The sequence below is a fragment of the Kogia breviceps genome, chromosome 13, assembly GCF_026419965.1.
Source record: "Kogia breviceps isolate mKogBre1 chromosome 13, mKogBre1 haplotype 1, whole genome shotgun sequence".
Lineage (NCBI taxonomy): Eukaryota > Metazoa > Chordata > Mammalia > Artiodactyla > Physeteridae > Kogia > Kogia breviceps.
This window is the reverse complement of record NC_081322.1, coordinates 8345214-8366724: the sequence shown is the minus strand read 5'-3', so window position 1 is coordinate 8366724 and position 21511 is coordinate 8345214. Positions and strand designations below refer to the sequence as shown.

Sequence of the window (21511 nt, the reverse complement as noted above, 5' to 3'; positions counted from 1 at the left end):
CGGGGGTCACATTTTAAAAGCAGAACTAGGTCCCCTTAGCACATGTTTTTTGAGCGTCTGCGTAAAGATGAGCACACTGGGCTCGTGGAGAGTTTGTGCCACAGAGGAAGTGAGAAAGCGTGTGCAAGGAGTTATGGGTGCTGAGAACGGGGGTTGTTGAACGCTGCGTGGACCAGACATCGGAGCTTGTAGAAAAGGCAGACAGAGTAGGTGTTTGTGAGACGCAGGAGAGAGGAGGGTTGTGTCGAGGCGGGGAAGGTGGAGGAGAGCCCCGGGGTCTGGGGTCTGGGGAGAAAGGGGGGGCTGGGGCATGTCGAGGATGCTGGGAGCTGCAGATTAGGAGGCGTGTTGTGAGTTTTAAGGAGTTAGGACTTTATTCTCTGTTCCCACGTTTTGGTTTCGTTATCATTTCCCCAGGAGTCAGCTGTTTGTCCATCCATCCATCCGTCCATTCATCCACCCACCCGTCCATCCATCCATCTACCATCCTCCATCAAATATGTGTTGAGGGCTTACAGTGCGGTGATACGATACCAGGAAGCCTAACATCTGATCTCTGTCTTCAAAGTCTGTTGTGGGGAGATGACTAATAATGACAAAGTTAAGTGACACAAGGCTGACAGAAGAACACGAGGTGGTGCAGCAGCAGAGGACTTGTGAGGCGCTCAGTCAGTGAGGCCCGTCAGGGGCCTCCAAGGAGCGAGCCTCACTCACTCAGGCCCCCCGGGGACAAAGACGGCCTGTTGTCGGCATGAGCACCCGTGCTTTGGGGCCGGCGGCTTCCTCTGTCCTTGAGGTCGGCCCCGTTCCCCTCACTTCTCTCCAGCTTCTAGGGTGTCCTCTGGTCCAGATCTGGACTGAGCGCATTGGCTTAGCCTAATGACCGTGTGCTCAGAGCACTACACGCAAGCCTCTGCGTGGGTGGCTGGCAGCCCGCGGATAGGTCACCGGGTCAGATGTCCATCGCTGGCCCATTCCGAGGCCACCTCTGCACAGTGACCAGGCCGCAGCCTTGTGGGTCGCGGCCTCTCTGGGATTCCTTTGTTCAGTGAGTGGTACACAGAATATGTACCAGGGGAGAGAGGAGACCAGAATAGTGGACACAGGCTGGCAGATGTGAGACTGTAGGGTGAAAGAATTACCGGATTTCTCATGTAGTAGTTTGTGGACTTGACCTGTCCTATTGCTTTAATAGGAAAAAAAGATAAATGCTCTTAAGGAAATTCAAGTGCTTGAAAAATTAAAAAACATTCACAAAATCTGGCCCTTGCCCACCTCTTTGGCCTCGTTAAGGGCCACCCTTACCCTTGAACTCTATGCTTTAGGTGTATTATTCCTTATTCCTTAAGTTTCTTTCTTTCTTTCTTTTTTTTTTTTTTTGCGGTACGCGGGCCTTTCACTGTCGTGGCCTCTCCCGTTGTGGGGCACAGGCTCCGGACGCGCAGGCTCAGCGGCCATGGCTCACGGGCCCAGCCGCTCCGCGGCACGTGGAATCCTCCCGGACCGGGGCACGAACCCGCGTCCCCTGCATCGGCAGGCGGACTCTCAACCACTGCGCCACCAGGGAAGCCCTCCTTAAGTTTCTTAAGCTCTCCAGTCCGTCCTGTCCCAGAGCCTTCCACGCAGGCTGCCCCCTCTGCCTGGAACGCTGTTTTTCTAGCTCTTTCCTTTTGTCCTCAGGCATTATCTTTGAAGGCCTAGCGCCTCTGGACGTTTGCGTAGCACACTGTGCTTCTCTTGGTCCATTCCTGGCACTTGATTGGCAGGACCTGATACGCAGAGTCTGTATGAGGTCAGTAGGCAAGAGTCTTGTTCCCCTGTGTCTTGGAGACTTAGCATGGTTCTTTGCACAAGGTCGAAGTCAGTACTTGTTAAATGAATGCGTGAAAGCTATATCATAGTCATTGGTCTTGAACTAAATATAATGTCCCCTTTTCCATATTCTATAAACATCTTTATCTTTTCGAAGACAGGCATATTGATCAGGAACTTATTAGTGGTGATATCATGTTTTTTCCTTCCGGATTTATTGAGATATAATTGACAAATAAAATTGTAAGATATTTAAAGTGTACAGTGTGATGATTTAATATATATATATATATACACATTGTGAAAGGATCCCCCCGTAGGTGACACAATGTTAAGGCGCACAACTAAGGGAAAAATAAGCCCCGTTATTTAAAAAAGAAAAAAAAAAAAAAAAAAAAAGACTCCTCCAATGGCCACCAGAGGTCAGTATAGTCAAAGAAATGTTATGAGAAGCAAACTGGATCCAGCCTTGGTCTCTGGTTTATCTTTCCTTGACTCCTGCATAGTATTCAAGGACTCTCTATATTGCTTATTATTAAACTCTTTTCCTTTTAGCTGTGAATAATTATTATGGAGGAAATATATTTATTATTTAAACAATCCACCATTATAGACCATATTTTTATTTTCCCAAGGCAGTGACCATTCTTAGTATAAATTTTAGGGAGGGGAAAATAATTATTTTCAGGAGACTGTTTTGAAATCCCATTTTGTCTCTAGAAAAAAATATGGCCTGATTTTAGTATTACTACTGAAGGACAATGTATACAGGACTTACCAGAGCTTTGATTTGTGGTGACATGCAGATAATCAGAGTGGCATTATTATAAAGCAAGTCTTGATGATTATTATTTTTAAGCCCTCTTAAAGTTAGTAGAATTTAGTAAGAACGCTGACTTTTTTGTGTGCTATTTATGCATATACTTAATCTATATGATTGCATCGGATGGGGCTTATTCTTTGCTGCTTTGGGAACAATCACCGTCCCTGCCGGCCCTCCCACACTTTGGTCCCTTCCGTGTCTCCAGGCCCTTTTCCATCAGTTCTCCCTTAACTTCCTGGAGCACCAGACCCTCCCCGCAGAGGGAAGGGGTTTATTTTAGCCATAATACCCTCCACAGACACGTGTTTCACATAGTTGTTATACATCATGTACATTACAGGTCAAGTGGGGAAATGTGCTCTACGTTGATAATCATCTTACAGATACACCTTGGGAAGATGATTTGTTTTAAAACTCAGGCATCGCTTGTATTTTCGTTTTTTGTAGTATTTCTCTAGTTGCCTTATCTCTTGACTGGTATCCTTGGTTCTCCCAAATAGTTGCAAATGTTTTTTTTTTCTCCCTATTTTAAAAATTGTGGTAAACCATACATAACGGGAGATTTACTGTCTTAACTGTTTTTAAGTGTACAGCTCAGCGGTATTAAATACATTCACAATGTTTTGCAACAATGTCGTGCACCATCCATCTCCAGAACTCTTTTCATCTTGCAAAACCGAAACTCTGTACCTATGAAACAATAACTGCGCATTTCCCTCCTCCTAGCCCCGCCCTCACGTCCCCCGCACCCATCGTTCTACTTTCTGTCTCGATGGTTTTGACTACTCTAAGTACCTCATAGAAGAGTGTCTGTCTTTTTGTGACTTTATTCCACTTAGTTTAATGTCTTCACGGCTCATCCAGGTTATAGCACGCGTCAGAATTTCCTTCCTTTTTAAGGCTGACGCATCTTCTGTTGTATGTATGTTCCGGATTTAGTTGCAAATTGTCTGGCATCTTTGATTATAAATTGTATTCCAGGTTACTAGAAGGCAGTTTTAGAGGTTCTTTAAAAGAGAGGCTGGCGCTGGTGTCTGACCACCAGGCTCCCAGGAGGCAGGAGGGATCTTACCACACTGCCCTCTCCCTTGGGCAGCCTCGGCTGGCCCAGAGTTTCAGGTCTCTGGGCGACTCAAGCATCGGTGTCACATTCCTCTGAGGACCCGAAGGAAGAGCACTGAGAGAGCCCTGCTTCTGGATATCGCAGCCCTGCACCTTCCTTCCTTCCTTGGGAGCAGACAGCGTGTCTTTCCTCCCGGAGTGTCTGGTACAGCTCTCGCTGCTGGAACTTAGCCGTGGTTCCCAAGCACCCGTGTGCCCGGAAACCCGCCGATGGCAGCTCTCATTCAAGTTGCGCAGCCCACGCCCCGCCCCCAGACGGCAAGTCAGTATCGCAGGAGGCGACCGAGGAGTTTGCATTTTACACGAGCACTCTAGGAAATCCTACCTGTTTTCAGGACCACGTTGTGAGAAGTGCTGCCGTGTGCCCGCAGCTAGGCGTCTTCGGGTTCTGTCTCTTCCAGTGAGAGGCGGTGGTGGGTAGTGCAAAAGGCACGCCCCCGATGCGTTCTTGGAACTGCCTGGTGGTGAGACGGAGCTACTTACTTGACCCCTCTACGTGAGTAGCTCCGCTCGGCCCCCTGGCAGCCTAGACTTTCTAAAGCAGATTTGGGGTCACGGTCTCAATTTTTACAGCAGCGTTTCTGGAGATTTGGATACACAGCCTGCGTAGGAACCCCTGAACCAGACGACCTCTTAGTCTCTTCTGGCTGCAGCTGACTGCAGTTTCGCAGCCCTTGTTTTGATCTTAGGCCAGTGTTGGGCTGGCAGACAAGAAATAGAAGGTAGAAAACGCGATAGCCCCGAGGCCTGAGATCACTTTTTTGGAGCCCTGTGTGCTAGTGTGTGGGTGTAAAATTGTGTAGTTCAGGGGCAGTCTGCACTGAATTGTTCCTTTGTTTGTAACAATGACCTCTCCTGTCTCCTGAGCTAGTTGTTGTGGAACGTCAGGTAGAGGGGCACTGCGTGGCTTTTTTTTTTTTTGCGGTACGCGGGCTCTCACTGCTGTGGCCTCTCCCGTTGCGGAGCACAGGCTCCAGACACGCAGGCGCAGCGGCCATGGCTCACGGGCCCAGCCGCTCCACGGCACGTGGGATCCTCCCGGACCGGGGCACGAAGCCGTGTCCCCTGCATCGGCAGGCGGATTCTCAACCACTGCGCCACCAGGGAGGCCCACTGCGTGACTTTTTATAGCCTTTCAGATGCTCCTTATCTTTCTTCTCAGCTGTTCCCTGGTCAGTTTGCTTCTGCTGTCAGGGTTTTTCCGAAGCCATTGTCCTTTGCAAAAGAGCACACATTCGTTTGGACAGTTCTTGAGCTTGGAACGCTCCACAAGTGGCATCTGGTGATCCCCTGGCGGGTGATGACAGCTGAACAGAGCGTGGAGCCACCTGTGACAGGTCAGCAAACAGTGCATCCTCTCTGGAACGTGGATGTGGCTGCCAAAATCCTTTTGCTAGCCCATACAGGATAAACGCAAGGAGAAACACGCCGAGACACATAGTAATCAAATTGGCAAAATTTAAAGACAAAGAAAAATTATCGAAAGCAGCAAGGGAAAAACGACAAATAACATAAAAGGGAACTTCCATAAGGTTAACAGATGATTTCTCAACAGAAACTCTACAAGCCAGAAGGGAGTGGCATGATATACTTAAAGTGAGGAAAGGGAAGAACCTACAACCAAGATTACTCTACCCGGAAAGGATCTCATTCAGATTCGATGGAGAAATCAAAAGCTTTACAGACAAGCAAAAGCTAAGAGAATTCAGCACCACCAAACCAGCTCTACAACAAATGCTAACGGAACTTCTCTAAGTGGGAAACACAAGAGGAGAAAAGGACCTACAAAAACAAACACAAAACAATTAAGAAAATGGTCATAGGAACATACATATCGATAATTACCTTAAACGTGAATGGATTCAATGCTCCAACCAAAAGACACAGGCTTGCTGAATGGATACAAAAACAAGACTCATCTATATGCTGTCGACAAGAGACCCACTTCAGACCTAGGAACACATACAGACCGAAACTGAGGGGATGGAAAAAGATATTCCATGCAAATGGAAATCAACAGAAAGCTGGAGTAGCAATACTCATATCAGATAAAATAGACTTTAAAATAAAGAATGTTGCAGGAGACAAAGAAGGACACTACATAATGATCAAGGGATCAATCCAAGAAGAAGATGTAATAATTATAAATATATATGCACCCAACATAGGAGCACCTCAATACATAAGGCAATTGCTAAGAGCTCTAAAAGAGGAAATTGACAGTAATACAATAATAGTGGGGGACTTTAACACCTCATTTACACCAATAGACAGATCACCCATAATGAAAATAAATAAGGAAACACTAGCTCTAAATGACACAATAGACCAGATAGATTTAATTGATATTTATAGGACATTCCATCCAAAAACAGCAGATTACACTTTCTTTTCAAGTGCGCATGGAACATTCTCCAGGATAGATCAAATCTTGGGTCACAAATCAAGCCTCAGTAAATTTAAGAAAATTGAAATCATATCAAGCATCTTTTCTGACCACAGCACCATGAGATTAGAAATGAATTACAGGGGAAAAAACATAAAAAACACAAATACATGGAGCCTAAACATTACCTTATTAAATAACCAAGAGAACACTGAAGAAATCAAAGAGGAATTAAAAAAATACCTAGAGACAAATGACAATGAAAACAATGATCCAAATCCTATGGGATGCAACAAAAGCAGTTCTAAGAGGGAAGTTTATAGTTATACAAGACTACTGCAAGAAACACGAAAAATTGCAAATAAACAATCTAACCTTACACCTAAAGGAACTAGAGAAAGAAGAACAAACAAAACCCAAAGTTAGCAGAAGGAAAGAAATCATAAAGATCACGGCAGAAATAAATGAAATAGAAACAAAGAAAACAATAGCAAAGATCAATAAAATTAAAAGCTGGTTCTATGGGAAGAAAAACAAAATTGATAAACCATTAGCCACACTCATCAAGAAAAAGAGGGAGAAGACTCAAATCAATAAAATTAGAAATGAAAAAGGAGAAGTTACAACAGACAACACAGAAATACAAAGCATCCTAAGAGACTACTACAAGCAACTCTATGCCAATAAAATGGACAACCTGGAAGAAATGGACAAATTCTTAGAAAGGTATAACCTTCCAAGACTGAACCAGGAAGAAATAGAAAATATGAACAGACCAATCACAAGTAATGAAATTAAAACTGTGATTAAAAATCTTCCAACAAACAGAAGTCCAGGACCAGATGGCTTCACAGGTGAATTCTATCAAACACTTAGAGAAGAGCTAACACCCATCCTTCTCAAACTCTTCCAAAAAATTGCAGAGGAAGGAGCACTCCCAAACTTATTCTATGAGGCCGTCATCACCCTGATACCAAAACCAGACAAAGATACCACAAAAAAAAGAAAATTACAGACCAATATCACTGATTAATATAGATGGAAAAATCCTCAACAAAATACTAGCAAACAGAATCCAACAACACATTAAAAGGATCATACACCATGATCAAGTGGGATTTATCCCAGGGATGCAAGGATTCTTCAATATACCCAAATCAATCAATGTGACAACACCATATTTTTTTTTTTTTTTTAATGTTACACCATTCATCGTATGTATTTTTTTTTTTTTTTTAACATCTTTATTTGAGTATAACTGTTTTACAATAGTGGGTTAGTTTCTCCTTTACAACAAAGTGAATCAGTTATACATATACATATGTTCCCATAACTCTTCCCTCTTTTGTCACCCTCCCTCCCACCCTCCCTATCCCACCCCTCTAGGTGGTCACTAAGTACAGAGGTGAACTCCCTGTGCTATGCTGTAGCTTCCCAATAGCTATCTAATTTACATTTGGTAGTGTGTATATGTCCCTGCCACTCTCTCACATCGTCACAGCTTACCCTTCCCCCTCCCCATATCCTCAAGTCCATGCTCTAGTAGGTCTGATAACACCATATTAACAAACTGAAGAATAAAAACCATACGATCATCTCAATAGATGCAAAAAAACCTTTTTACAAAATTCAACACCCATTTATGATAAAAACTCTCCAGAAAGTGGGCATAGAGGGAAGCTACGTCAATATAATAAAGGCCATATACGACAAACCCACTGCAGACATCATTCTCAATGGTGAAAAACCGAAAACATTTCATCTAGGATCAGGAACAAGACAAGGATGTCCACTCTCACTGCTATTACTCAACATAGTTTTAGAAGTCCTAGCCATGGCAATCAGGGAAGAAAAAGAAATAAAAGGAATCCAAACTGGAAAAGAAGAAGTAAAACTGTCACTGTTTGCAGGTGACATGATACTATTCATAGAGAATCCTAAATATGCAACTAGAAAACTACTAGAACTAATCAATGAATTTGGTAAAGTAGCAGGATACAAAATTAATGCACAGAAATCTCTTGCATTCCTACACACTAATGATGAAAAATCTGAAAGAGAAATTAAGGAAACACTCCCATTTACCACTGCAACAAAAAAGAATAAAATACCTAGGAATAAACCTACCTAGGGAGACAAAAGACCTCTGTATGCAGCAAACTATAAGACACTGATGAAACAAATTAAAGATGATACTAACAGATGGAGAGATATACCATGTTCTTGCATTGGAGAAATCAATATTATGAAAATGACTATACTACCCAAAGCAACCTACAGGTTCAATGCAATCCATATTAAATTACTAATGGAATTTTTTACAAAACTAGAACAAAAAATCTTAAAATTTGTATGGAGACACAAAAGACCCCGAATAGTCAAAGCACTCTTGAGGGATAAAAACCGAGCTGGAGGAATCAGACTCCTTGACTTCAGACTATACTGCAAAGCTATAGTAATCAAGACAATATGGTACTGGCACAAAAACAGAAACATAGATCAATGGAACACGATAGAAAGCCCAGAGATAAACCCATGCACCTATGGTCAACTAATCTATGACAAAGGAGGCAAGGATATACAATGGAGATATACAATGTAGAAAAGACAGTCTCTTCAGTAAGTGGTGCTGGGAAAACTGGATAACTACATGTAAAATAATGAAATTAGAACACTCTCTAACACCATACACAAAAATAAACTCAAAATGGATTAGTCACCTAAATATAAGACTGGACACTATAAAACTCTTAGAGGAAAACATAGGAAGAACACTCTTTTTTTTTTTTTTTTTTTTGCGGTATGCGAGCCTCTCACTGCTGCAGCCTCCCCCATTGCGGAGCACAGGCTCTGGATGCACAGGCTCAGCGGCCATGGCCCACGGGCCCAGCCGCTCTGCGGCACGTGGGATCCTCCTGGACCGGGGCACAAACCCGTGTCCCCTGCATCAGCAGGCAGACCCCCAACCACTGTGCCACCAGGGAAGCCCAGGAAGAACACTCTTTGACATTAATCACAGCAAGATCCTTTCTGACCCACCTCCTAGAGTAATGGAAACAAATACAAAAATAAACAAATGGGTCCTATTGAAACTTAAAAGCTTTTGCACAGCCAAGGAAACCATAAACAGTATGAAAAGACAACCCTCAGAATGGGAGAAAATATTTGCAAATGAATCAATAGACAGAGGATTAATCTCCAAAATATATAAACAGCTCATGCAGCTCAATATTAAAACAACAAACAACCCAATCCAAAAATGGGCAGAAGACCTAAATAGACATTTTTTCAAAGAAGACATACAGATGGCCAAGAAGCACATGAAAAGCTGCTCAACATCACTGATTATTAGAGAAATGCAAATCAAAACTACAATGAGGTATCACCTGACACTGGTCAGAATGGCCATCATCAAAAAATCTAGAAACAATAAATGCTGGAGAGCGTGTGGAGAAAAGGGAACCCTCTTGCACTGTTGGTGGGAATGTAAATTGATACAGCCACTATGGAGAACAGTATGGAGGTTCCTTAAAAAACTGAAAATAGAATTACCATATGACCCAGCAATCCCACTGCTGGGCATATACCCAGAGAAAACCATAATTCAAAAAGACACATGCACCCCAATGTTCATTGCAGCACTATTTACAATAGCCAGGTCATAGAAGAAACCTAAATGCCCATCGACAGACGAGTGGATAAAGAACGTGTGGTACATTATACAATGGAATATTTCTCAGCCATAAAAAGGAATGAAATCAGGTCATTTGTAGAGATGTGGGTGAATCTAGAGACTGTCATACAGAGTGAAGTAAGTCAGAAAGAGAAAAACAAAACAAATATCATATATTATTGCATATATGTGGAACCTAGAAAAATGGTACAGCTGAACTGCTTAGCAGGGCAGAAATTGAGACACAGATGTAGAGAACAAACGTATGGACACCAAGGTGGGAAAGCCGGGGCGGGGGTGGAGGGTGGTGGTGTGGTGAATTGGGAGATTGGGATTGACATGTATACACTGATGTGTGTAAAACTGATGACTAATAAGAACCTGCTGTATAAAAAAATGAGTAAAATAAAATTCAAAAATTAACAACAAAAATAGAGTTGCAAAGCCAGTTTTTGGAGACCTCCTTTTCAGGTCTTGCTGCTAGTCTTGCACCTGGCTTGGGAATGTGGCTGTACTTGGCCTCTGTTGTCTTGGGGGACAAAGGCAAAACTGAGTCTTAAGTAGTTCCATTTTAACAACTTGTTATGTGTGGATTTAAAAAATTCAGTGCCTTTCGGGCTTCCCTGGTGGCGCAGTGGTTGGGAGTCCGCCTGCCGATGCAGGAGACACGGGTTCGTGCCCTGGTCCGGGAGGATCCTACGTGCCGCGGAGCGGCTGGGCCCGTGAGCCATGGCCGCTGGCCCTGCGCGTCCGGAGCCTGTGCTCCGCAACGGGAGAGGCCACGGCAGTGAGAGGCCCGCATACCGCAAAAAAAAAAAAAAAAAAAAAAAAAAATTCAGTGCCTTTCTTAATCTTTAAATAAAAATTAAATCCAGACACTGGAGATCAATCTTAAAGCAGACTTTTACAAAGTTAAAATGATCATAAATGAACATAAATGTGCAAACAAAAAGAATCCATCCAGCCCTTGAATTCTGTTTCTGGCATTTAAAAAAAAATTCCAGCAGCAAGAGCTGAAGGAAGCTGACCCGCATTAAAAAAAAAATTTACGGTTTTAAGCGGTCATGTGAAGTTTGTTAAAAATAGAAACCCTCTCAAGAGTTGGAAGGCTTCATGGTTAGAGAAGGCAAATCTGTAACTGGAATAGAAGGTTTTAGTAATTCACATCTTCAATTTGCACTGTAGTCATAGTGTATTTCTTAGGAAGGTAAAAATAGTGTGTTTCTGTCTTTCCCCTTTCATTTGATCGATTTCCATAACATACACCATCACGATGAACTACTGATTTAGGGATAAAGGAATAAAGAAGTTACAGAGATTACCGAGAGGGCCTCCTCGTTCTTCTTTTCCATTCTGCTTTAGAAGTTGTTTAGAAATCTAATTGAGGTGGGCTTACATGTAATACAGATAGAGAGTGAAGATATGTGCTGAAGAGCAGGTGTCCTAATGGAGTGTTTTCCCCCGGAACAGTGACCATATTAAGGAAAGCGGAGCTCTGAAGATGTTGATGAGTTATGTATTCTTTTGTCTGGAAAAGTGTTTGCTTAGAAGACATGCTGCCCGGGTATTTAAGCCTTCAGGTCAGCCTCTCTCTCCAGTTGCTACCAGAGTGAATGAGCACAAGCTGTATTTGACGAGCTAGAATAAATATTAAAAACTCATTTTGAAGTAGATCGTTTCTTTGAAAGTGAAGGAAAGTTGTTTAGTAAATGGAACTTGTACTTCCTACAAAAGGTCTGGGGTTGTGTTTTGCTTCATGTTTTTAATTTGATTTAGTCAAATTTAGTTCAGCTAGAACTAACATAGAAGAATATGGAAATAAATTTTATTTTTTAGACCAGGGGTCAGCAAACCCTGGCCTAAAGACCAAATACAGCCCAACACCTGTTTTTGTAAGTAAAGTTTTGTTGGCACACAGTCGGTCTCATTTGTTTGTGTTTTCTCTGGCTGTTTTGCCTTGCACCCGCGGAGTTGAGAAGTTGTGACAGGGACCATATGGCTTGCAAAGCCTAAAATATTTACTGCCTGGCCCTTTATAGAAAAAGTTTGCAGATCCCTGTTCTAGACTGATGAACGTACTCAGTATCAGTGCTTTTGTGTTTATCTGTGGCATAAATGGCTGCTACTTCTCTGAGTTTTTATTAATTTAAAATATTTCAGTATCTTCTACATTTTGTTTTAAAGCCTTTATTGAATTTGTTACAATATTGCTTCTGTTTTATGTTTTGGTTTTTTTTTTTGACCGAGAGGCATGTGGGATCTTAGCTCCCTGACCAGGGATCGAGCCCACACCTCCTGCACTGGAAGGCAAAGTCTTAACCACCGGACCTCCAGGGAAGTCCCTCTTCTACATTCTTGATTATATATTTTGTAAAAATATTTTATAAAAAACCTAAACTGATTGCGAAAATTGGTATGGCCTGGTTGCCTCAATGACCGCATGCTGAAAATGACAAAACTCATTTCTGCTTTCCAAACCCCTTGGACAGTAAAATAATTTATTTCTAGATTTGCATTTTACCACTTATAAACACCCTGGGAAAACCTCATCTGGTACAAAGCACACTGTCAGCACGCAGTTACATGATGATTTCTTGATTAATTGGGACAATTCAAATGACGGTGGAAAGAAGCGCTCTTCTCCCACTCTTTCTTCAGTTTTCCACGATGGCCGGCTTCTTCCACTCCCTGACGTTCATATTCCTTCTAAATGCAGGGCAGAGGGCTTCCCTGGTGGCGCAGTGGTTGAGAATCCGCCTGCCGATACGGGGGACGCGGGTTCGTGCCCCAGTCAGGGAAGATCCCACGTGCCGCGGAGCGGCTGGGCCCGTGAGCCGTGGCCGCTGAGCCTGCGCGTCTGGAGCCTGCGCTCCGCAACGGGAGGGGCCACAACAGTGAGAGGCCCGCGTACCACCGAAAAAAAAAAATAAATAAAATAAATGCAGGGCAGAGAGTTAAGGTTAATCCATGGGTCACTTGACACATGGCTGTGCCTCCTCAGGGAAGTCTGAAGGTTATTTCAGTTTTTTGTAGGAGATGCTGTATAATAACTGAGGCTAATCTGATGAGCCCCCGGTATCAGAACCAGCCTGGGGACAAAATTCAATGCATTCATTCATGAATACATACATTCATTCAACAAACCTTGAAAACATGCTGAATTAGGTGCTGTGCCCCCAATGACTTCAGAGTCTGTTTCTGGTGTTGGACACAAAGCAGATAATTATAGTATCCTGTGTTAAGTAAAGTGATAGAGTTATACGCAGGGCATCATGGGAGAGAAGGGGCATCTAACCCAGCATGGGGAGAGGCGATCAAGAAAAGGTCCCTGGTGGAGGCTAAACCCAGATAAAGGAGTCCAGGATGCTCTGTAGAACACTCAGGTGGAGGTGTCCCGCAGGTGGATTTGAGTCTGAGTCCCCAGCTTGGGGGATGGCCAGAGGTGACGGCTTAGGAGTGTTTAGCGTAGAGATGACAGTTAATACCATGAGAGTTGATGAGCTCACTTATCAAGAGCATTGGGTTCAGGATGCGAAGGGCCAACATTTCAAGATCAGAAAGAAAGGACCGTTAAGGCAACAAGTCAGAAAGATACTTAAGAGTACCAGGAGAACAGAAGATGTGACAGTGTTTTACAGACTGAATGAAGGGGGCAGGAGACTAACCAGAGAGATGGAGAATCTAGGAATTGTCAGGGATGACTGGCCATGTAGGAGAACAGGAAGGGAGAATTTATTTCACATGTAAACTAATGTAACTGCTTGTTTGTTAAATGATTGCCTAAAAGTTGGTTTCAAGGCTGTTTAAAGGAGGCCCAAACAAATTAGTTGGTTTTCCACGTTTGTCAAAGCTAGCACTTTTTATTCAATCTAATACATGTTATTTGAGAACTTTTTTGGTATCAGGCAGTCTGTTAGGTTGGGAACTCAAGGGATAAACTATGAAGGATAAAAAACATGATGTAACATGGACCTGGCTCTCAAAAGAACTTGCAGCAAGATAAGCCATGTACCTAAATATTCAGAATATAGGGTGAAAAGTGACAAAGAAAAGAGGACTAAAGTGCATGGTGGCATAGAGATTACTTTTTTTTTCTTTGAAAGAAGATGTTGGGGGTAGGAGTTTATTAATTAATTAATTTATTTTTGCTGTGTTGGGTCTTCGTTTCTGCGTGAGGGCTTCCTCTAGTTGTGGCAAGTGGGGGCCACTCTTCATTGCGGTGCGCAGGTCTCTCACTATCGCGGCCTCTCTTGTTGCGGAGCACAGGCTCCGGACGCGCAGGCTCAGGGGCCATAGCTCAGGGGCCCGGTTGCTCCACAGCATGTGGGATCCTCCCGGACCAGGGCTCGAACCCGTGTCCCCTGCATCGGCAGACGAACTCTCAACCACCGTGCCACCAGGGAAGCCCAGAGATTACTTTTAGATTGGGGATCCAGAGAAGCAGTCATATTTGAACCAAGTCTTGGGAGATGGGCAGAGGTGGAAGTGTGTGTAAGTCAAGTATACGGGAGAGTGAGAGGAGAAGTGCATGAAACTCCAGGGCACCGTCAGCCTTGCAGTATTGCACTGGACTGTGGCTGCTCCATCTCTAGACTGAACTCTGATGCTGAGGACTGTAATTAACCTTTACAGAGCCTCACATGGTGTTTACATGTAGTACTCGCTTGGTGTTAGCTCTATGAACTTAACTTGAGGGACAGACATCCTTGTTTGTTAAATTGCTTATTCCACAGCCTTACCTGTGCTTTACCTCAGTTGTAAAGCAAAAAGTAATTCAAAGACTAGAATTCTTTTTTAAAATATTTATTTTATTTTTATTGATTTATTTATTGGGTTGTGTCGGGTCTTAGTTGCGGCATCTTTTTATTGTCATGCGCGGGCTCCAGAGCATGTTGGCTCAGTAGTTGGGGTGCGTGGGCTTACTTGCCCTGTCGCATGTAGGATCTTAGCTCCCCGACCAGGGATTGAACCTGTGTCCCCTGCATTGGAAGGTGGATTCGTAACCACTGGACCACCAGGGAAGTCCCAAGACTAGAATTCTTACGTTATCAGTAAAACAGGTATTAAAGGTAGATTGCCTTCTTGATTTGATTTTTGAGGATTAAAAATCAGAACTTATAAATGAATCAAAGACATGTAATTTATAACATTCCTTTATATGACATGAAAACACTTTAAGATAGAAGTGACAAATGTGGAGATTCTTAAAGACTGATCAACACAATTTCTTTGGGATCTACTTTAGATGGCAACACTGAAGCCAAGTTTTAGACAATTATTTTGTTGGCATATAAGTAGTTATATTTGTCTTACACTTTGAAATGAACTGTATCCTTCTTTTAGGATTAAAAAATAGTTTGCTGGTGTACAGTTTATTTATTTATTAAAATTATATTTATTTTTTATTGAGGTAGAGTTGATTTATACTATCATGTTAGTTTAGGTGATATACAGTTACTTTAGGTTAAACAAATATGATTTTTAAAAAAGCCAATATCTTGTAGCTGCATCTGTGTATTTGCTTTGATAAACTTAAGGAATCAGAATTGGAATACACATTTCACTGGTGGAATTTCTTAGCTATCTTGAAGTGGTTCTATTTAATGTTACCTATGACTAGAAACGGAGAAATAGAAATATGAGGAGTTGGAAAAAAAAGATATTCTAGGCCACACGTTTTCTTGTTGATACTAGAAAAGGAAATAATTAACAATATCTGTTAAAATAGGGTAGAGTGTACTGATTTAAGGGTTGCAGTAGAAAATACTTCAGGGAATTAGGAAGATAAAGGGTGTTGGTCCGTGATGATTTTGCATCCTTGACTATTTTATATATTCTTCATTGGTTTGCTTTGATAGGGATAGACAAACCAAATTTGAAGTCATTTCCTGTTAGTTTGACATGTGTTATCCTTGCTTGATAAATTCCTAAATTGTCTAATTTAATCTTGTTCTCATTTCACAAATGAGGGAAGTCAGGTTAAGCTGTTTGTTTCAATGACCTGCAGTGAATTAAAGAGACAGGTCACCATTTTGTTAGTGGATTGTTAAGAAAAACTCATGAAATTCACAGACTTCATGTTGCAGATAACTAAAAAGAAACTTCTACAAAGTTAAACTAAATTGTTTTGTTCGTTAAATAATTATAAATGTAATTAAAAGTGTTTTCTAAATGTTTTTGTGAGGTAAGTAAGCAAACAAAGTAATTAAATAAGAACTCATATCTTTTCTTGTCTTTTTTTTTTCTTCTTCCCAATAGGACCAGACATATTATCAGTCATTTCAGGTTTCAGAATATGGTAAGAGTTCTTCAACTTATTTTGATGGAAAACACATTTATTACTTTCCACAGAGATAAGAGAAATTTCTAAGAGATGTATTATTTAAAGTAAAAATCCCAATGGATTTTTGCCAGGTAAAATCCTAGTATTTCCTATGGGTCTGAACATTTTTTCTTTATAAAGAGTAAAGTCGGAATAAGATTGGCTGTAGTCCCATTATCCTGCTCTTCGTATGTATAGTTATTGTGTTTTTCTACTTTGTTGTGATCATAACATAGTTGAAATTTTGTACGGTGTTCTTTTTAAAGCATAACCACAGTCATTTCCCATATCTTTCACTTGGTCAGCACTGGTGAAGACAGGGTTTAACCTGGGTAAATCCTCTTCCTGCAGGTGCCACATTTGTAATATCGCATTTGGAAACACGTAGATGTAAGCGATATGCGTGCGACTCAAGTGTTTTGTTGGTGGATGGAGAGGAAGGAAATCGGAGAGTGAAGGCATAGGACCCCACTATTAGTTGTACTTTGAACAGCTGTTTTGAGGTTGTACACAAGCTTTTTCATCTGATTTGTGTTACTTTTTTGAGATTGTGTCTCATTCAGGCAATAGAAATTCTGGAAAGTCGTTTGCTTGCACCTTTGTGGCTCCGGTCCATGCATCTCATGCTGGCTTGTCACAGCTCAGCCTCATGGTCAGCTAGAACAGGGAGCAGCAAAGCTTTTTCCTGGTAATTGCCAGGTAGCAAAACTTTATGCCCTGTGGGTCATACGGCTCTGTCTTAACTACTCAACTTTGCTGTTGTAGCACGCAGCAGCCATAGACAATATGTAAGTGAAAGTGGTTGTGACCCAATGCAGTTTTATTTATTTATGGACGTGGAAATTTGGATTTCATATAATTTTCCCATGTTGTGAAATAGTCTTCTTTTGATTGTTTCCAACCAATGGGAAATGCAAAACCCATTCTTAGCTCACGCTGGTCATTGTTTCCTGACCCCCGATCTGGAACTGTGTTGTCTGGTTCAGGGGTCGCTCACCACGTTGGCTGCTGAGCACTTGAAATGCGGCTGGTCTAGATGGAGATGTGCTCTAAGCACGTAGGATGCCAAATTTTGAAGATGGTATAAAAAAAGAAAGAAAAATAGCTCATTAATAATAATTATTTATATTGGTTACATGTTGAAATGATAATATTTTGGATATATGGCTTTAGGTAAAATATTACAAAAATTAATTTCACCTGCTTCTTTTTCCTTTTTAAATGTGGCTGCTAGAAATTTAAAACTACACCATGTGGCTCACATTTTGTTTCTTTTGGACAGCCCCCATCTAGAGGAATAAATCAGAGGTGGCTGAGGCTTTTATAGGCTGTTTGTATTTCACATAGAGGCGGTGCTGGGTGGCTGTATGTTGTTGAAGGGGGTATGTAGTGGGGGGGCAACTGATCGCCAACCTGTGATGTTTGAGGAGGGGACATTTTAATTTCCTTGGTCTAAGAAAATTCCACCTCTGAGTGGCCAGGACCTAGGAGGAGGGTCAGGGTCCTGGAGTGGTCTCGGGCCTCAGAGCTTCTTGGCAGTCCAGGGGTCTTTAGCCTGGAGCTGGAGGTCTGTCTTGTTCTGCTGACTTATTGGTCGTCTTGATTCTTCTCTTGCATTAATTGAATGGTGAGATGACTTGTTATGAGATGGATCTATTTCATCGGTCAGTGAAGTTAGAGAAGAGGAATATTTCTATAGATTGGAAGGAAATGGAAATTTCTTTTACTCCAGTGAGGTGCTTTATATTAAATAATATTACTATTTATAAAATATTTCATAGCCTAATTATATAAAGCCAACCAAAGTAGGGGTTTCTAATTTGGGGATTACCTTCAGGAACCAGTACCTGTTGCACAAGAAAAGCATCATTACTTTGTAGCCATATCTTAGTTATTAACTAGAAATCCTAGGACACAAACACAACTTCGTAGTAATCCATTGCGTTAGACTGTTACCACATTTACCTTTGATGGTCTCAAAGGACGTGGATTCTCTGTGACTGCATGTGTGTCACCCTGAAGAAGAAGGAGAGTCTTAGGGTCTCAGGATGTGCTTTTTTTTTTTTGCGGTACGCGGGCCTCTCACTGCTGCGGCCTCTCCCGTTGCGGAGCACAGGCTCCGGACGTGCAGGCTCAGCGGCCATGGCTCACGGGCCCAGCCGCTCCGCGGCATGTGGGATCTTCCCGGGCCAGGGCACGAACCTGTGTCCCCTGCATCGGCAGGCGGACTCCCAACCACTGCGCCACCAGGGAAGGCCTCGAAGCCCTCAGGATGTGCTTTTAGTAACCAAATTGGAAAAAAGTCCTAGGGAGGGGGCTGCTCAGAAGTAGCTATTTACCAAGTGATATGGAAGTATTTTAACAAGCAGTAAATGCACACTGGTGGGTGACAGGTGAGAGAAAACCCTGGCCTTCTAGCATTCAGATGGCTTTGCATCTAGGGTTCTGGATACAATTTAGATTCTACCGGTGGGAGGCTTCACAGACCCGAGTGTCCATAGCTATTCCCCCATCCCCACTGCAGTCTAGTTACCAGCCTTGTAGGGTTTCTGATTTTGAGTGGAATGAAGTACTTTTATCTATGTGTTAATGTGTATTTGGAGCCTAGTGAATCTAAGTTCAAAGAGTACCATTTATCAACTCTTTTAGAGCAGTTCTGTTCTCTAGTTTAAGTTGTAAAATGAGAGGTAAATGGATTGTTTAAAATATCCTTGCTTTTCTTTTCCAGTATTACCAAAATTTGAAGTCACTTTGCAGACACCATTATACTGTTCTTTAAATTCTGTGGGTTTAAATGGTACCGTCACAGCAAAGTAAGTATCATATTGCTTTCTATGACTATAAACTGTTCTGAAACTGTATGACAAAGAGCTCATTATATACTCCAGAACATTAGCACAACATGTTGCTTATTCAAATACCCCAATGGGCAGGAAACAAATGTTTATGATAAATAATTAAGCACGGAACATGTCTGCACAGGTCTTTTCACCCATGTCTCTGCTTCCAAGCTGATCCAGTCCTAAAATATTCCCCATAGGCTAGTGTCTTTCTAAGACTAGTCAAGGGATTTACCTGATAGATTGTGCCAGATTGAAAAAAAGCTTGATCTTTATTGAGTCCTCATCCAGCTGTCAATAATGGAGGTTGAGACTTGGGGGAGGGGTTTGGTTGCCTTATTGCAATTAACAGATGACTCAGTGATCCACATTTATATCATCCATTTCAGCATTTGGACACAGGGACTTCCAGCCCTGCCCCGCGTCACCGCTGTCTAGTGGCTTTCCTGATTTTGATCCAGTGGCTCGAACATCACAGCATTTTGTTTTGCCGGGGCAAAAAGCGTTTTCAGAGTTCCAGACCACTGGCTCTCAAACGTATAGGCTGGGATTGCCCTCAAGTAATTCCAGGACCGATTTCTTGTAGCATTTTAAATTTAAAAAAAATTTTTTTGTCCCTCCCCGTCCCCCGGGGTTTGCGAGGACTTGGAGGCGGTGAGACCTGTGGCGCGCGTCCCTCCTCGGCCGGGACCTGTCAGTGGGTTGGAGTTGGCCTGGGTGACTAGGCCTCCTCAGGAGAGCAGCCTGTGGGCTGGGTGCCGACCTAATCCCCTAAGGGGCCAGGACCTGATGGAGCATCAGCGGTGCCCTTTCCCTGCTCAGCTGTCCTTCCTTGGTGTCACTTGCACCTCTTCCAGACCAGAGGAGGTCTTGCTGTGGGTCCCAGTAGACCTCAGCACACTCCCCGTGACCTCCGTAGCCCTTATGGAGAGGGGCTCGCCTTTCCTTCTCCAGGATGGGTGTGCCTTGTAGCATTTATTTTTGATGTGTCAATGTCTGTGCTTTGGTTTGTGAGATTTATTCAGCTTCAGAATTTATTCGTAATAGCTGGTAAAAACCGGACCCCATCTCACCACTCATCACAATATTCCTCTCCTGGCGAGGGTTTGTGGCAGTGGCAGTCAATGGGCAGTGAGTCCACGCACCAAAACGTCTGAGGATTCCTGCTTTAGATTCTTTTGGCAAACAAACCATGTGACGCCCATGTGACATAAAGGCAAAAATGTGTCTACAATTTGTATACCAAGTTAGTTCAACTAAGAGGTAGCTTACAATGTGAATTTGGGTTCTGTGGCTGACTTTATGGTTTGGAAAACACATAAATGCCCGCTTTGTCATAATTATTATCCTGCCCTTGATCTAAGCTGAAGGTCAAGCATTGTGTCTGCGTTTTATTTTGAGTTCTTTGACTCACGCTTATAAAACTTAGTGACTTCAAATCCGCATAAACCACCAATGTCCACGTGGATTAGGTTGAAGGTGGATACCTTCTTTTTTTCTGTTTTTAGTTTTCAGGGGTGTGCCAGGGATTTAGCACAACCAGTTAAAACAGTGGTTCTTAAACTCTGGTAACTGTACATGTAGGAAATTTACTGTACATTTTCAGGGGCTGTGGATCCCCTGAAGCAAAAACATTGACAGCCTCTTCCCACCAACCCTGCAGTTTCATCCTGATTCTCATTTGTGGAGCCCCTTTGAGATGCTAATGGCTGAGAATGACTTGGCAATTGTGACGGTCCCCAGGCAGTGCTTTAGCGCCCAACACGTTGTGTTCTCATCATGTTCTTTAGTATGTGTGTCAGTCGAGGTATAACCACAGAAGCAGAAGCAACAGGAGGCATATGTTAAGAGATTTACTGCAAGGAGTTGGCTTATTTGACTGGAAGGACTAACTAGGCAAATCCAAAATCTGTAGGGCAGGTCGTCAGGAAGGGCAGCTAGAGCTCTCAGGTATGGGCTGACGTTTCTGTTCACAGGCAGAATTTCTTCCTCTTTAGGGAATTCTCAGCTCTGCATTAAGGCTTTTCAACTGATTAGGTCAGGCTGATCAGATGGTCTTGGATAATCTCCTCTACTTAAAATCAACCGACTATAGACTTTAATCACACCTATGAAGTACCTTCACCTTGACCCCGAGAGTGTCTGATTAAGTGACTGGGGACGTTAGCCTAGACACATCAGAAAGCCCATCTTAGCGTTTGGTTTGTCTGTTCTAGGTAGTGAGACAATTGTTGCCAATTAAAGTTCTCAGACCTGGTTAGTTCTCATAGTACAGGCATACCTTGGAGATTGTGGGTTCAGTCCCAGACCACCGCGATAAAGAAAATATTGTGATACAGAGAGTCACGTGAAATCTTTTCGGTTTCCCAATGTGCATAGAAGTTATGTTTATACTAGATTGTTGTCTATTAAGTGTGCAATAGTGAAGCCGAATCCGGCGTCTGTGCCCCGACACCCACCGAATTAATTCTCGGAGACAGGGTTATGGGTGAAGTAAAAAAGAATAGCTTTATTGCATTGCCAGGCAAAGGGG

General features: G+C 42.6%; 1 protein-coding gene across 3 annotated transcripts in view; it reads left to right on the top strand.

The window, feature by feature from the left end:
• Positions 1-21511, top strand: part of CD109 (CD109 molecule) — a 158574-nt gene that overhangs the window by 71697 nt on the left and 65366 nt on the right. For all 3 annotated transcript variants that reach the window (XM_067011308.1, XM_059035938.2, XM_067011307.1), the window contains 2 exons: positions 16075-16114; positions 18867-18951. In XM_067011308.1, coding sequence (XP_066867409.1) covers positions 16075-16114; positions 18867-18951 — 125 coding nt within the window. The remainder of the gene's footprint in view (positions 1-16074; positions 16115-18866; positions 18952-21511) is intronic.